This window comes from Colias philodice, chromosome 3, assembly GCF_061535455.1.
Source record: "Colias philodice isolate Cphi_HAF_F1 chromosome 3, ilColPhil1 Martin Lab GWU primary, whole genome shotgun sequence".
NCBI lineage: Eukaryota > Metazoa > Arthropoda > Insecta > Lepidoptera > Pieridae > Colias > Colias philodice.
The window spans coordinates 2,519,087-2,535,613 of NC_143088.1; the positions used below are offsets into that span (position 1 = coordinate 2,519,087).

A 16,527-nucleotide genomic window follows, 5' to 3' on the forward strand; every position below is an offset into this window, starting at 1 on the left:
ATCAGAGTCTCCTAGCACGACAGTGTCTTTTTCGTAAATCGATTTGTTCATTTTTGACAACATGTCGTTAGTTGGCCTGAAATCCACACATGTTTTGCCATTTCTTTTTATTGATTGCTGGGTGAAAATATTCCCTTTTATTGTTTTAGTGAGAAGTTTGTTTCTTTTTTTCGTTTTAATATCATTGACTTGACTGAAAATGCGCTCGCACTCAGCATTTGAATGCGGCAGTGAAAGAACACCCAGCATGAATTTCGGAAGTTCTTTGAATTTGCTATTTCCGTCTGTATCCTTTAACTCTGAAATCTGAAAAAAATATTTAAATAGTAATATGATGTAGTAATAGTCCACACCAAATCAATATAGAACAGTTTAATTAAAATAACCAACCTTGTTCCAGAATACATCAGCTTTTTCAGTTACAGCCTGTATATCTTTTATTTGTGTTGCAATTAATGGAAAATTTCTCCATTCGTCATCTAATATTTGTTGTTTATCCAGTGTTTTAGGACTAACGCGTGGCAAAATGTTAAATAACGGCGATAATGTAGATAGCCTTGCATCATCTGACGCCGACATACACAATTCTGGGCGCAATTTAGCCAAAGCAGTCAGCACTGGGTCGTTGAGACTGTACCTCTTTCTTATACCCACACAGGCAACGACGATAAATTTTCTGCAGTTGATTTTGAACTCTTGCAAAATATCTTGTTTGTCTAAAATTTCTGGCAACTCCAACTGCCTACTAACTCCCAGTCCCAGATACATATCTTCCAAATCCAGGTAATGAGTGGTATTTGTTGGATCAATATCGTCGAGTTTTGTTACTTGCACATAAGATCGCAGCATGAACGAGGAGAGCAGTTCTCTGTAAAGTTGCGCCATCTTATCGTGCATGTCAATTGAGGAGCGTCGGAACAAAAACCGATAAACGACATGCTGTATTTTTTTTTTTTTTTTTTGTAATTTCGATGCTTTTGCATAATTTTACATGATAAGCTTATTGAATCTGTTCTAAAGCCGATGAATCTAGTAGAAAAATGCGCTTCAAGTTAAATGATCTATACAGATACCGATAAATCCACTGATGAGGTAAAAGAAAATTGATATCTTAACAGAAACCGATAAATCCTACATAAATTTGATAGATTTTTATAAGGTTGAGACAAAAACCGATATAGCAATTTTTAATTTTTAATTATTTAATTCCTCATATACTTAGTTTTAACCAAAAATGTTAATGGTTTTTTCACATAGCGATAAATCCTTAGTTGATTTTTTCAAAAAACGATAAATCCGGATAGTCTAAGCAAAAACCGCTATATCCATTTTTTTTATTTTTTTTTTTCGTTTATTACTTCACACACGAATCTGTTGATTTGGCCACCAAACAATGTTGCTAATGTTGATATATTAAGATTTTCTACTCTCTTTTACCTAAAAAAACAAAGAAATAAAACGTTTTTTCCGATTTGTCAAAAATCTTAGAAAGTGGATTTAGCGGTTTTTGTTCCGAAGCTCCTCAATTATTACCGTCGATTCACTTTGAAAGTATTTATTGACGTCTGTAAATTTCGGTAGTATCCACGCCAAAAAATAATAATAAGCTTTCGTGATAGGGTCCTGCAAACTTTTATGAATGTCTAAACATTCGCTATCCTCGAGCCATTTTCCATCAAAATAAAGCCGCAGCGCGTCCCATTGCTCTAAGATTCTATTTACAACTGAAACCAGAGAGAGCCATCGGGTCTGCGCAGGCCTTAATATTTTATGTACTTCCGTTTCCGTAAACAGCTGGAAGTCTTTAAATTCTGCTTGGCGTTTGCTACTCAGTTTAAAATAATTATATATTGCTCGAGCGAACTTTTCAGTCTCTGGTGGTAATTTCTTCGAAGCATCGCTTGCGCATAAATGCAAGGAATGACATATGCACTTAAGTACAGTGATGCCGGGGCACTTCTCACGAAATAGACTAGATACAGAATTTCTACAACCCATCATCGTATTGCATCCGTCTGATCCGAAGCCTACGATGTTATCCAGAGGGATTGAATACTTTTCAAATGACTGAATTACCAAGTTAAAGAGATGATGTGCGTTAGCAGAATAATTATTTTGGCTGTATTCAAAAAGTTGTATTAAGTCCCAGAAGCGGCTTAAAATCTTACCGTGGTTACAATCGTAATATCGTACTACTACGCACATAGTTTTCACCACTGCAATGTCGGTGCTTTCATCTATGAGCACTGAAAACTTACAATTTTGTAGATCACGAGCCAATGTATCCTTTTCGCTTCTTCCAACTACATTGTTAATGACTGCTTGAGCTTTCGTATGTTTCAGCTTAAATTTTTTTGCAACTTCTGGATCAATAAAAGTAACCGATATAAGATCACATAAATGATCTGCCACTTGGTGAGATATTTTGTGTTCAGCTATAAAAGCTGCAAATTTTATTTCAGCTACTTTACATTTTTCATCAAGCGTCGTCGGCGCCTTTTTGAACGCACTTTCTATGGTAGGTTGAATAGAGGATTTTGAAGTAGAACTCAATAATAACTTCTCTTTTTGTTCATGTTTTGTGCTACAACCATGTCTTTAAAGAACACTCATTTCTGCGCTGATACTTGAGTCACATATTGAACAAATTGCTTTATATTCATCTTTGGGATGTTTTTTTAACCACGTAGAAAATTCTTTCAGTTTACACCATTCAACTTTAAACTTTTGTTTGTAATGCTTCCTTTTTATTCCAACTCTGGATGTTTTTGTAGAACAAGTTGGTCTTGTGTCGCTGTCATAACTTTCAGAATCACTCTCCATTGTGAAACTTAACAGTACTGCCTACTACCTCACTAAATAAAAAGGGGAATAATAAAACGAGCGACTGAAAATAAAGTGAGCGACTGATTATGAGATACTGATTTAATAACTTGAGCGGTATGAATTTGAGTAATCGACAAATAAACTAAACAAGCAACGAATATTAGTTGATAATAAAATACAGATTGAGCGTACTAAAGGAGGATTGTGATTAATCCATTTGATATATTAGAATTCTAACTGTGTGATTACATTACTATATGAGCGACTAAATTACTAGTTGAGCGAATAGATTACTAAGTTAGCAACTAAATTACGCTCATCTAGAGCGACTAAAAACACTAGAATAAATTGTTCAAACAGTTATTTGATAAAACTTTCAAAAACAAATTGAACTGATAGTACCTACTCTGTCCATTATATTTTTTTTCAAAGTGATTTTTCTATTCGAAATACCTCGATTAAGATAAAATGCCACTCAGTATAAATAAATCATATGCCAAATAATGAATATAATACAAGACGTAATTTTGTCACTCAAACAATTAATATTAGGTCCCTCAAATATTATGAAGCTGCTCATTTTGTATTTTATGTAACTCAAATTAATGTTTGTTAGTTGCTGATCTATTAATTTTTCAAAGCTCGCAGTCAGTCGCTCACTTAGTAATTCTGTTACCCCAATTAATTATTTTTGATAACTTAAACTTTAATTTACAGTCACTCGTTTACATACTACCCAAATAAAAATACTATAACAACTATTGAATGAACTTAAAACCACAAAATCTCTCTATTACTTTAAAATTACATTAAAGTTGAAACAGTTTTTAGATTTAAATGCTTACTATACGTACGTATTCGTCACTCGCTGTAACTAGAACTAATAAGAAGTAAAACAATCTAGGCAGCCAATTAAAAGTCATTCATCCATCACACATACAAATTACTTTCTTTCCTTTATTTAAATAAGGACGAGAATGGATTGCGTGGTGCAAGCAAACTTTTAGATATTGGGGATTCCCCTGGCAACCAGGAGCAGTGTTGCCACTACAAAATTTATTAAATTGACTGACTGGAGATTCGTTTTACGCAATACATGATGAAATATTTACAACAACGTAATTACGGTGATATGTGACACGGTAATACACTATTACCTTGACGGTAGATAGAGACCAGATTACGGTGCATCTACGGTAATTACCGTGTATATGGAGACACTGGGGTCAATGTACCACTAGCTGACCAAGCGCCAATACATGACCGAAATTCAAATATACGCGCCAATTAAGAAAATACGGCAGCCCCAGATGATAGTTTATTGTTTTTTCTAGAAAGCAACATCATCCATAAAATAAAAACAAACCTTGCTGCCATTGGTCAGAAATATTGACATTTTTTCAACACGAAGATGTAATTAAGTAGGTGCCCCGTAAGAAATCACATTTTTTACTAAGAGTTTTTTATCGGGAGTTGATTGGGAAATCTTAATTTATCTTGAATGCAATCGATTACTCTTTATATGTCTTGTTATAGGCATAATGTTGAACCATTCTGTTATAGACTTTCGGCTTCATTTTTGGCATGAACAGTTTTTCATGATTTTTAGCGGCCTGGTTATCTTTTGGAGCAACGAAAACAATTTTTCGCCTATTGTTGACCAGTATGGTCAGCTCTTGGTTCTTTATATTTTGCTAAGAAAGATTTGCTTTGGTTTGTGCTTATACCTAATTTAACAAACCATATAAGCCGTAGTTAAGTCATAGCTTTATGTTGCATATTTCCAAAAGCTGACCACCGCGCGTAAGATTTTTATACCGAACTTAGTTGGTCAGGTTTCGGGGCCGAGAATATTATTAACCTTGAGTTGTCCACTTGATTTCCGTGACCAAGTGGTTTGATTTCATCAACCTATCTTTATTTATTAAATAATATATTTATTTATTAAACTCTTATGTTCGAAGAAGGACATTTTGTCCATTTTGAAAATGGTCAACTTTTAGAGTAATGATGGTCAGATATTGGTGATCAGTGGTCAAGTAATGGTGTTTTTAGCAGAAATAACTTTCAGAGTAGTTTTCATAAAACCTTTGAAGGTTATCAAATTGATATTAAGAACAATAGTTACAGTGAGTATTCAATTATCTGTGTCCCAAAAATAACATTGAACGTAAAACAAATAACCCGTTTTTAGGGTTCCGTAGCCAAAATGGCAAAAACGGAACCCTTATAGTTTCGTCATGTCCGTCTGTCCGTCTGTCCGTCTGTCCGTCTGTCACAGCCGATTTACTCGGAAACTATAAGTACTACAGTGATGAAATTTGATGGGAATATGTGTTGTATGAACCGCTACAAAAATATGACACTAAATAGTAAAAAAAAGAATTGGGGGTGGGGCCCCCCATACATGTAACTGAGGGATGAAATTTTTTTTTTCGATGTACATACCCGTGTGGGGTATCAATGGAAAGGTCTTTTAAAATGATATAAAGTTTTCTAAAAAACATTTTTCTTAAAGTGAACGGTTTTTGAGATATCAGCTCTCAAAGTCGTAAAAAGTATGTCCCCCCCCCTCTATTTTTATAACTACGGGGTATAAAATTCTAAAAAAAATAGAGGTGATGCATGCTAATTAACTCTTTCAACGATTTTTGGTTTGATCAAAGTATCTCTTATAGTTTTTGAGATAGGTTGATTTAACTGTAATTTATTATATTTGCTGCTACGGAACCCTTTGTGCGCGAGCCCGACTCGCACTTGGCCGGTTTTATTTATATATAGCTAAAGATAAAACCGCTTAAATGGTCAACTAGTGGTACATCCACCCTATACCTAAAGGATAATTATGCTCTGGTGTTTATAAGGCGTAAGCGACAATAATGTTCATAGGCAGTCAAACAAGGACTTGCGTAGTTTATATTAGGCTTAAAAAGACACTGAGCTTGAAGAAAGAAAATTTATTTCACTCATATAGAAAAATAACAAAAACATTAATAAAAATGGAGAACTATTTTAAATACATTTTTCAGTCTGAATCTGATACTATTATAAAGGCGAAAGTTTGTATGGATGTTTGTTACTCTTTCACGTAAAAACTACTGAACCGATTACAATGAAATTTAGCACACATATAGAGGGTAACTTGGATTAACACATAGGATAGGTTTTATCCCGGAAATCCCACGGGAACAGGAACTATGCGGGTTTTCCTTTGAAAACGCGGGCGAAGCCGCGGGCGGAAATCTAGTTATTTCAATAAATTATGCCATGTAACACATTAAAATATACCTAGGTATTTTATAAAAATAAAACAACAATTTTGTGATAAATTTTTTATTCGTATTTAGATGTACCTACCTATTAATTAAGTACTTATTACAAAGTTTGTGATAATTACGTTTTCACACCTTTCCTTAATTATTATCGAATTAATAAATTATATAAACATTCAAAATGTATACAAATCATTAAATTATTGTCATTAATTAATCTTTTATTGTGCAAAAAAGGGTTAATTAATTAACCACACATTTAACCCTTTGAATTAATGACGTGAAATATAATTATGACTTCATATAAATATACGTATATTTTTCATTAACTATCATTTCACATTCGAACTTCGATCAAGCAAGAACACAATCGGTAATCAAACAATGGATCTTCATTTGCATCTAAGTGTAGCTTTCCGAGCTCTTGATTATAAGTGGGGACTTCCAATAGACCTTGATAGTCCTACAGAGCCATCTTCATGCATACCGGTGGAAATCGACCTCCCAAAAACTACATTTTCGTCTGAAGAATATTTAAACACCGTGAAGAGGTCCAGGCGTGTAAAAGCTAAAAGAAAGGATTCCTTCAGCGATATTTCAGTGTCGAAAATGGCGTCAACCAGCGATTTGGGATATTCTGAAACAATAAGTATGAATTCTTTTACAATAACTAATTCAAGAATGGAGTTGAATATGTTGAAGAGTGACGTCACAAGGGAAAATATGAATAAACCATGCAAGCGGAGGTTTAACAGTTTGAAGAAGATTTTAAAGAAGATTAAAATATGAAATATTTAAATTTCATACGTGTGATAAATTTATAGATATTTGGGCGACATGTACGTGTTATAATTTTACCGACACTGGCTTGGTAAATCAGGAATGGGGAACCTATACAGTACCACGAAAAACACCAGTGATGAAAAAAAATTGCAGAAAAGAAACCCTATTCCAACAAAAGATGTTGATTTATTTGATAGGAGATCTTGTTATATGAGAGATTTATTGTTTTATTGTATTGTTGATTATTTATAAACTATGTAGTTATTTATAAGAAGGTACTTATTTTGTAAATAAAATAATATTAATATAAAGCTTTGTTTTCATTTAAAACTTACTATTGAGATTTATTACTTCATTTTCAAATTGTACGTATGAAGAATAATAATTAGTAATAACTCTTATGAATTATGTACAATCTTAATGGACATTTTCAAATTTACATACAAGTTACATACATTTTACATTTATATAGCACTAGCTTTCCGCCCGCGGCTTCGCCCGCGTATTCAAAGAAAAACCCGTTCCCGTGGGATTTCCGGGATAAAACCATAATCAAAAATGTGTTAATCCAAGTTACCCTCTATATGTGTGCTTAAATTGTAATCGGTTCAGTAGTATTTGCGAGAAAGAGTAACAAACATCCATACATACAAACTTTCGCCTTTATAGCCTATATATATTATTCGCCTATATATATATTTCGTATTAGGATAGTAGGTACTGAAGCCTATGCTCAAGCTTTATTATGTTATCGATTTGTTACCTAGGTACCACTGACCAGATACATAAATCAGAAAATAGTCTTTTAAATCAGAATTCATTAATTTATATGTGATAACATCCTTCAAAGTTCAAACTAAACACAAAACGATATTTATTTATTTATTTAATTTATTTAAATACTTTATTGTACTTACTGCCAACAAAAAAAAAATACAAAAAGAAAACTTATACTAAAAGAAGACACAGGCCACAGCACAGATGGCGGCCTTATCACTTATAAGTGATTTCTTCCAGGCAACCAATTGTAGATGGGATAACATAATAGAAAAAAGGAGGTGGGTAAAAAGTAAACGCAATAATTATGTAATATAAAACTAATAGAAAAAAAAATACTAATAAATATACTATATATAATACATAGATATAATAATAGATATCATATATATACATACGTATATACCTATAATTATATATACATACCATAAGTAAAATAAATACATACAATACATATCGTAATAGGTACATGTACATAAAATAATATGTATAAAAAGGCAAATTACAGCGAAAGAGAGACGCAAAACGATATATTATGATTTGGAAATTGGATGAAACTTTACAGTAATATCACAGTATTACAATATTATTTCCTATTATATATTGTAATACTGTGGTAATAATATATTTAGTTTATTTTTATTTTAAACGCTTTATTCATTATTGTGCTGCCAACATAACAATAGTAGGTACAATAAAACTTAAACTAGGACGTACACGGTACAACACAGAAAGCGGCCTTATTACTAACAAGTAATCTCATCCAGGCAACCAACAGATTGTGTGAAAAACAATAAATTACTACAGCGGAGGTAGGTAAAAATTTAAACATAAATAGAAATTAATATAAATGTTGTAATTAATAAATACTTGATTTTGGCTGCGGGTTCATCTATAAAAAGTTGCCTTCCAAAAACTATGAGCAGAATCGTGTTTTATATTTTTTGTCTTAAGTTCTTAAGGGGCTTAGAAGAGCTAAACGAGGCAAAACTCGAGTTTTATAATGCTTTAAAGTATATGATTAACTGTAGTAAAAAATCTCAGAAAAATATATGATATTCTTCCCATAATAAAAAATATTATTATACTCCTAAGACTTAGCTCCTTTTACTTACCAGTACCACCTATTGCAATAAAATTTCGCTCCAGCTCTATTACCATATTATTAACTAGAGGTACGCCCCGGCTTCGCCCGTGGTATCTACATATTTCGCAATAAAAGGTAGCCTATGTCCTTTCTCGGGTATCAAAATATCTCCATACCAAATTTCATGCAAATTGGTTCAGTAGTTTAGGCGTGATTGAGTAACAGACAGACTGACAGAGTTACTTTCGCATTTATAATATTAAGTAAGTATAGATTATTCGCTTTACTCTGCAGTTATACCCGCATTGCTCCGCTCCTATTGGTCTTGGGGGATACCTAGGTATATAGCCTTCGCTGATAGGGTCACGGATGAATTCTACACATACCCTTGGCCCTGTCGCTGATGCGGCTTGACGGAACACAGTGGGGTTTTGGTCGGTAGGAATCCGACATAACCCACGGCCTCTTCCCCGGAGGCCGTGGGTATCTATGCAAGATTTCCCCACTAAAAAAAAAAAAAAAAAAAAAAAAAAAAAGGTATATAGCCTTCCTTCGATAAATGGGCTAACACTGAAAGAATTTTTGAAATCGGACTAGTCGTTTCTGAGATTAGCGCGTTCAAACAAACAAACTCTTTATAACATTAGTATAGATATAGGTTTATACTTTATAGTTTATACTTTACCAGCTGTGCCCTGCGGTTTTACCCGCAGTGCTCCACTCCTGTTGGTCTTAGCGTGATAATATATATTGCCTATAGCCTTCCTCAATAAATGGGCTATCTAACACCGAAAGAATTTTTCAAATCGGACCAGTAGTTCCTGAGTTTAGCGCGTTCAAACAAACATACTCTTCAGCTTTATAATATTAGTATAGATTTCTCCTATCTAGCTATATGTATATCATCGCTAAGACCAACAGGAGCAGAGCAATGCGGGTGAAACCGCGGGGAACAGCAAGTATTAGATACAGATAGTCGGTACACGGCGGTGCTTATTTAAACTTCGAGATGAAGGTCGAGATGAAATCATTGTAAGTATGTAATTCTGTGGGATAAAACTAAATAAAAAAAAAAATATACTTTTCTTCATATACACGAATAATAAGTAAAGCTGATAGTAAAATATAATATGTAGGTATTTAATGCAAGTAATTAATAGATTTTTTATGAAAGATCTACTTAACTAATAATAATAACAAACATCGAAAGAATTTTAATAGATTGATATTAACTAATATAATCACGTAAGAAAGTTAAAACTTAAATATATAATAGAATGATTACATATAGAGCATCTGAGGTTCGAGCACTAAAATTATATAGTCTTCTAAGTACTGTGTAATAATTAAGTTCATGAAAATGTGCATATGATGCATTAATTAGTTGCCTCAATAATGACATACCACATGTGAGTAATGGATAATTAGGAAAATTCAATAGAAAAAATGGTTAATTAATTAATTAATTCAACCCTTTCGATAATGATTGCGCAAATTAATTAAACTTGTATATAAATGCATAACTTTAATGCTAGGACATTATTCAGCCCTTGCCTTTCGGTGAAACAACTTGTGAAAAAAAATGGATTTACATTTGCATTTGAGTGCTGCTTTCCGTGCCCTGGACTATAAGTGGGGTACACCAGTTGATTTGGACACTAATACAGACTTAAGAACATGTCTACCAGCGGAAATTGACCTACCTACAACTACGTTCTCCTCTGAAGAATATTTGAGAAAAATAAGAAGAGCAAAAGAAAATTACAGATCAAAAGATTCCTGTAATATTATGAAATCAAAACGTTCTGTTCATTGGAATTTGGAAAGCGATAGATATTATAAGGAATACAATACAGTGCATGTTATGGAAAAGGTTGTGAACGATGTTGATCGTTCGGAAACCCTATGTTTGAATCTGTCAAAGAGTTCGTGGTGCAAACGTCAATGTAGAAAGGTGAAGAAGGTTTTAAAGAAGATAAAGCACAATTTGTCCAGGTTTTAAACTTGTAAAAGACTGAAAGTCATAGATCGGAAGTATAATTATTAGTTATAAGTTATGTAGATGAAGGCTTTGTATAGTATTGACATGTTATTGTAGTTAAGAATAGAAATGTAAGAAAGTATTTTGTTGTTTATTATTGTTATGTTTTTTGAAAATAAATAATTTAAAATTATATGTAACATATTTTATTTGATGATCTAATGGCACAATGGTAAGTGACTGCATTCAACCATATTCAAACAAATTATGATTATTATGTACTAAGATTAAAGACCACATTTTTTAAAAGTAAGTACCTACAAGAGAAACGATAAAGTAAGCACAGTTGACTTGTTTCAACATTGATTCATCTAGTTTATCACGAGATGGCGTAGTTAGCTACATTTATTTATTCTTCACTAGCGGTCTGCCCCGGATTCACCCGTGGTATATGTTTATGTTTTCTCTCCATATGAACCATCCTTGTACTTCAAGGATGTTTAAAAATTAACGAAATCGGTTCAGTCGTTTTCGACTTTTGCGCTTAGCAAGTAGCAACACATTTGGCGATTCATATTTTAATATAGATTCATCAAATCATATTGTCAATTAATCAATCTCATCAACGAATGAATTACCTAATTTAATAAAATAAAAGACAAGTTCATTAGGTAAGGTATATTTTAAAATAACTAATAAATATTTACATCAAAATATAAACATAAATACAGTAATATTATGCAGGCAAGTTCATTTTTACAATAAATAATTATTAACAAATAATATAATTAAACTATAGTTTATAATTTTACACATAGGGTTCAAAATATTTAATAGCAGTCGTCATAGGTTTTTCGTTGATTTTGTTCGTTGCGATGGGATTCCTTACGCGCATTTTTATATCTTTAGGTTTAAGTACACTTTTGTGGTTAGCGCTCGGTGGCCGCATACCTAAATAGTTCTTACTAGGCGAAAATAAAGACTTAGAACTAAGACCAGATGACTCTAGGAAAAAGTCAAAAGCTCCCTTAGTTTTATTTACAGATTCTGAGCTCAAAATCATCCTCGGCTCACACTTGACCGTGTTATACGAGCCACTGTTGCTCCCGGAGGAATTACTCGACTCGATGTCAGAATTCCTCACAGATTCAGTCTCTAAGTTCTCTATATTAGAAAGGAGATCAGGTTTATTAGAAAGCTTAGCATTTTTTGTGAGTCCCTTGTTTACCGCGTTATCGTGGCATTCGTGAAATACATTTTTTTCATTGTCATTATTCTCAACATTATTATTTAATTGTTTTTCAGGTACAGATATAACATGTTCAGTGACAACGTCGGACACGGAACCATCGCTACTCCCAGAGCTAATGCGATATTCTTCGGCCACTATTATGTCGAGTTCGTCATCAATTTTGAACTCTTCAAAATTTTGGGAAAGATCAAACTTGTCTATGTCTTCGAAGTATTCAGCTTTATGCTGCTCCGCGTTGCTAGTTTGAATTTTTTCTGTGACATGGTTAAATTGATTATCCAAGTCGGTCAGATTTATGCGTTTACCGCTTGTCTTGACTCCTTTATTTATTTCAGAGAGGATTGAAGACACAGTGTTGCCCATTTGTATCGAACCTCTTGGGTCAATTTTTGGTTGAAGAGAGTGTATAGTGAAATTAGCCAGATAACTGTTTGAAGGTGGAAAAGAGCGGTGATCTTCATTAGCCTTTTCATCCTCATCAGGAATAATTATCTCAGTGACTTGCGGAAGCTTTGGGATGTCCTTGTCACTGATTTTATTCTGTATCCTCGGCAAAGAGACCACTTTTGCCACACTGTTCCTTTGATTTGTCGAGTGAACTGGGTACTGCTCATTATGAATTTCAACCGTAGGCTGCGTGAGAAGCATTTCTCTTTTACCGTTATTGACTACTGGAACATTTATCTCTGAAATGGAACAGTAGTCTGGTTCAACGATCTTCGATGTCACAACGTTATCCACGTTTCTCTTAACATCTGCAACCCGTTGATTAGCCGCAACGGCTTCAGAGTCTAAAGATTCTGCCAACGTTTTGACAGTTTCAGTTTTCCATTTAGCTGATAAGTTTTTCGGCTTAGGCGGCAGTGCAGGAGGAGTTCGTGGCACTTTTCTCTTGTTAAATATCTTCATAGATCCGTGGCTCTCTAATTTCGGTTCGAAGTTATTATTGTTCAAGTTACGACTTTCAATGTTAGCTGCGATATTCTTAACGATAGACCCTCGTATTTTGGGCACGTTCGATTTATCGCTGTGTGGTTCTGTAGGCGGCAACGGCACAGGCTTTTGCTCTGTTGATTTTGTGATTATTGGTTCATATTCATTGCTGTAGATACTCTGTATCTCATATTGGAAGCCTTGTGCCGTGTTGGGCACTTCGTAACTGTGTTCAGATGCTGTCTCCAAACTGAATTTAACTATTTTGTTCGCTCTCTTGTCTGACCTTGGCAAAGTATTGTTACCACCGGTGGGCCTTATTTTATCGTCATATGAAATGCTATTTAATGTTGAAAACTGAACGCGCTTAGTGGCAGCTTTAGGGCTTGGAGTTGTAGCTTCACTTGATTTAGAGTTATCATTACTACTGTCATCTAAAGAGTTTTGTAGCAATATTTGATTGACACACTCAAGAACAGGATTGTTTTTATATATTTCGTGTGGAGGAGTATCATCCGCGTCACTTGTACTAGCATACCAATTTTCATTGATTTCATTCAAGTTTTCTTGTTTAGTTGATTCAATATTATTATTATTTTTGCTATCGAATCTTGTATCAACCATATCTTTTTTAAGCATATTATTGCACAGTACTTCGTTCTTTGCTGATATTATTTCAGCATTTATTATCCCACTGTTTAGTCCAGCTATTAAAACGTTATCACTATTAGGTTTTGAATCTCTATGATCCATACAGTCCATATCTTGCTCTTGATCACTGACATTACAATACCATGGTTTCTCCTCACCTTCCTCTGTAAGAACTTTATTTAGGAAAAGTTGTCTATTCGCCTTTATTTCATCTGATGCTTGTCTTTTAATACCATGCAACCTTTCTATTTTAGTTGAAAAAGGTTTCTCAGTACTAACAGCATTTTCTTGTTCTTTCTTCGCAGCTTCTCCGATGAGCTGGTCGATCTTAAGAGAAGCTTTTCTTATATCATTCGCTATTTGATTGGCAGTGACATCGTCATCATGATTGACTTGATAACTCATACCGAAACAATCTTCAGCGCTGCTGCTATTGTTTGTCTGATGGTTGTAAGATTTTTGCGTATTGTCCTGATGTTTGCCGTTATTCTTTCTACCTGAATATTTTCTAGATCTCCTAAAGACATCTCGTCTAACGAAAGCTTGTTTATTTTTAATAAAGGTTCCTTTACTTCCTACACTAGCTGTATTACCCTCTTCACTCGAACTAGTATTACAGTACACTACATCATTTTTCGGTAATTGAAAACTCTTACTAAGCCTAGTATTCTTTTGAAAAATGGGCGGTGATTTCCTTTCCCGATAGCTACTACTTCTCACGAATGCGTTTGGGAATCTCGAATCTGTGCTCTCGAGACTTTGAAACTCTGGATCAGTTTCTATGTTTGTTTGCTCGCTCGTGAACCCGAGGAGCTGTTGGCAATTACTGCAGTACGACTTGCGTGCTTTCAGTTTGATTATTTCTTCATGCTGTGCCTTTATTATTTTTTCTTTGTGATGCAGTGACACGCGTACTTGTTTCTGCTCTCGGGTAAGACGGGACTCTAATAGCACAAGAGAACGAAGAACTAAAGCGAGTTGGTCTTGTCTGAGCCTTCTCTCTTGGACGGCTTGCTTCTCGTGCGCAGCTAAGGCTTGTCCAGCCTCCACTAACTGGTGGCGTTGCTTCAGGACGGATTCGGACTGCTGTTGCAACGCGCTTTTAACAGCGTCCAGCTCCCTTCGCAACTCCATTGCTTCTGAACTGCTATCCATCTGAAAAGAAAAAGAAATAAACGTTACTCTCAAATTTGTTGCTTATAATTAAATATCAACCCGATTAAGATCGCAATTTAGCGGTAAAGACATTTCAATAGACGACTTACGAGGTAGATAGGTATAATGAAATGTCAAGTACGAGATATACACGTTTTTGCCGAAATTAATCATTGAACATGTGTTGCGCGAATAAATTCCTATGTCTGATTGAATTTGTACTTAGAATATGAAAGGTTTCACGATGTTATTGTATACTTGGTCAAAGTCTACGACGATAAGGAGGTCAATCGTAATGCGGGGCATCGTGAAATGTTATCGAAAGCGGAATCGAATGAGAATATCACGACTAATTTTGTCGATCGGCTTTACCCATGAAAGTTATATTAAATTGTAGTTTACAGACACACTTCTATATAAATAAAGCAAAAATTGATAATACGATGATGAATAATATAAAACAACAGTAAATTCTGAAAACTAGTTTGTATAAATACAATTTCTTCTTCTATTTATCGCTGTCTAAAAAGCATAATACTAGACTGTAAAACGAGTACTATTAATAATTTTTTCTAACATTCGTATTAAATAATTTAGCGTGATATATCATGCTATGAAAATAAAAGTTATTTTCCGTAAATAGTGTTAAAGTCACGCATAGAAACTAGTAATTTTATATATTGTTTGAGTAACAGCGTTCTGCTGACTTCGCATAACATTTGTTTTCATTTTAACTGGACTTTGTATTGTTTACATTCCGCTACCGTGTGTGTTTGTGTGTGTGTTATGTAATTTACAAGTTCAATGTGATATTTGCTATTTGAAAAAAACTAGTTTTATTATAAATTTTGTTAGAATAATTATTAGACTGTATTATAGTTACAAGTTACAACAATATTTCGTTAGGCGTAACTATATAAGTTTCTTTGGAACATTGTTCAATAGTCAATACACTGGATTTTTTATGTTAGAATAGAGATAGAGATAAAGTAGGTATTTGTTAATGATATTGCATTTATTGGTAACAATTTTTTTACAAAAAACTTATGAATAAGATTATAAGAGTCTCTTGATGACTTCCACGTTTTAATAAAAGTAAAAGTAGTATATTATACATTCAAATATTTCATATGATTGTAAACAAGAACAACGATCCTAATTAATAAAAAGATAACATGATAATACGTTTCACTACCCGCGATTTAAGTCTAGAGACACGCCCACGCAAAATATTAAATAGTGAGAAACTGAGAAACGAAAACGAAAGTTCGCCTTATTAGGCCTCCGTTACACATCACATTCTTATACTTTCTTCGAAGTTATTAAGGTAAATGCAGGCATGAATTATTGTTGCTGTTAATTTGATGACTTAAAAAGCTATTATTCAAGTAACCTATATGCATAGTAAAGGCTAAAAATTGTTGTAAAATTTAACAGTTTATGTGCGATGTCCCACTGTGTGTTATGGGTCATTGCAGTTTTTTAACTGATCAAGTTGGTATAGAAATGTAAAATACTTGATTGACCTTCTGTTATAGGCAAAGTTTAAACTATCAATATTAAAGATAGTGTAACAAGGAAGCTAAGACTTATTCAAAATTATCATGGAAAAGAATTAATAAATAAGATTTTAAATTCTTGGAATTACTATACTATATTACATGTATGTATTACTATACATTTTTTCTACATTTATAATATATACCTACGCAGCAATCCGGAAAAATTGTAACAACCAGTAACTTTTTATATCGCAAATTATAATTTAAACGAAATAAAAACTAGTTCAGTAGGTACCTACCTAATCATT

The 16,527-nt window shown here is 33.5% G+C and overlaps 1 protein-coding gene across 3 annotated transcripts in view; it reads right to left on the bottom strand.

The window, feature by feature from the left end:
- Positions 1–11,389: 11,389 nt before the first annotated feature.
- LOC149489429 (uncharacterized) overlaps positions 11,390–16,527 on the bottom strand; it is a 54,943-nt gene continuing 49,805 nt past the window's right edge. For 2 of the 3 annotated variants that reach the window (XM_089713463.1, XM_089713454.1), the window contains exon 3: positions 11,390–14,717. In XM_089713463.1, coding sequence (XP_089569589.1) covers positions 11,535–14,717 — 3,183 coding nt within the window. In that variant the 3' untranslated portion in view covers positions 11,390–11,534. Of the gene's footprint in view, positions 14,718–14,827; positions 14,920–16,527 lie in introns of those variants that run through there. The other variant, XM_089713471.1, reaches the window with a different exon arrangement.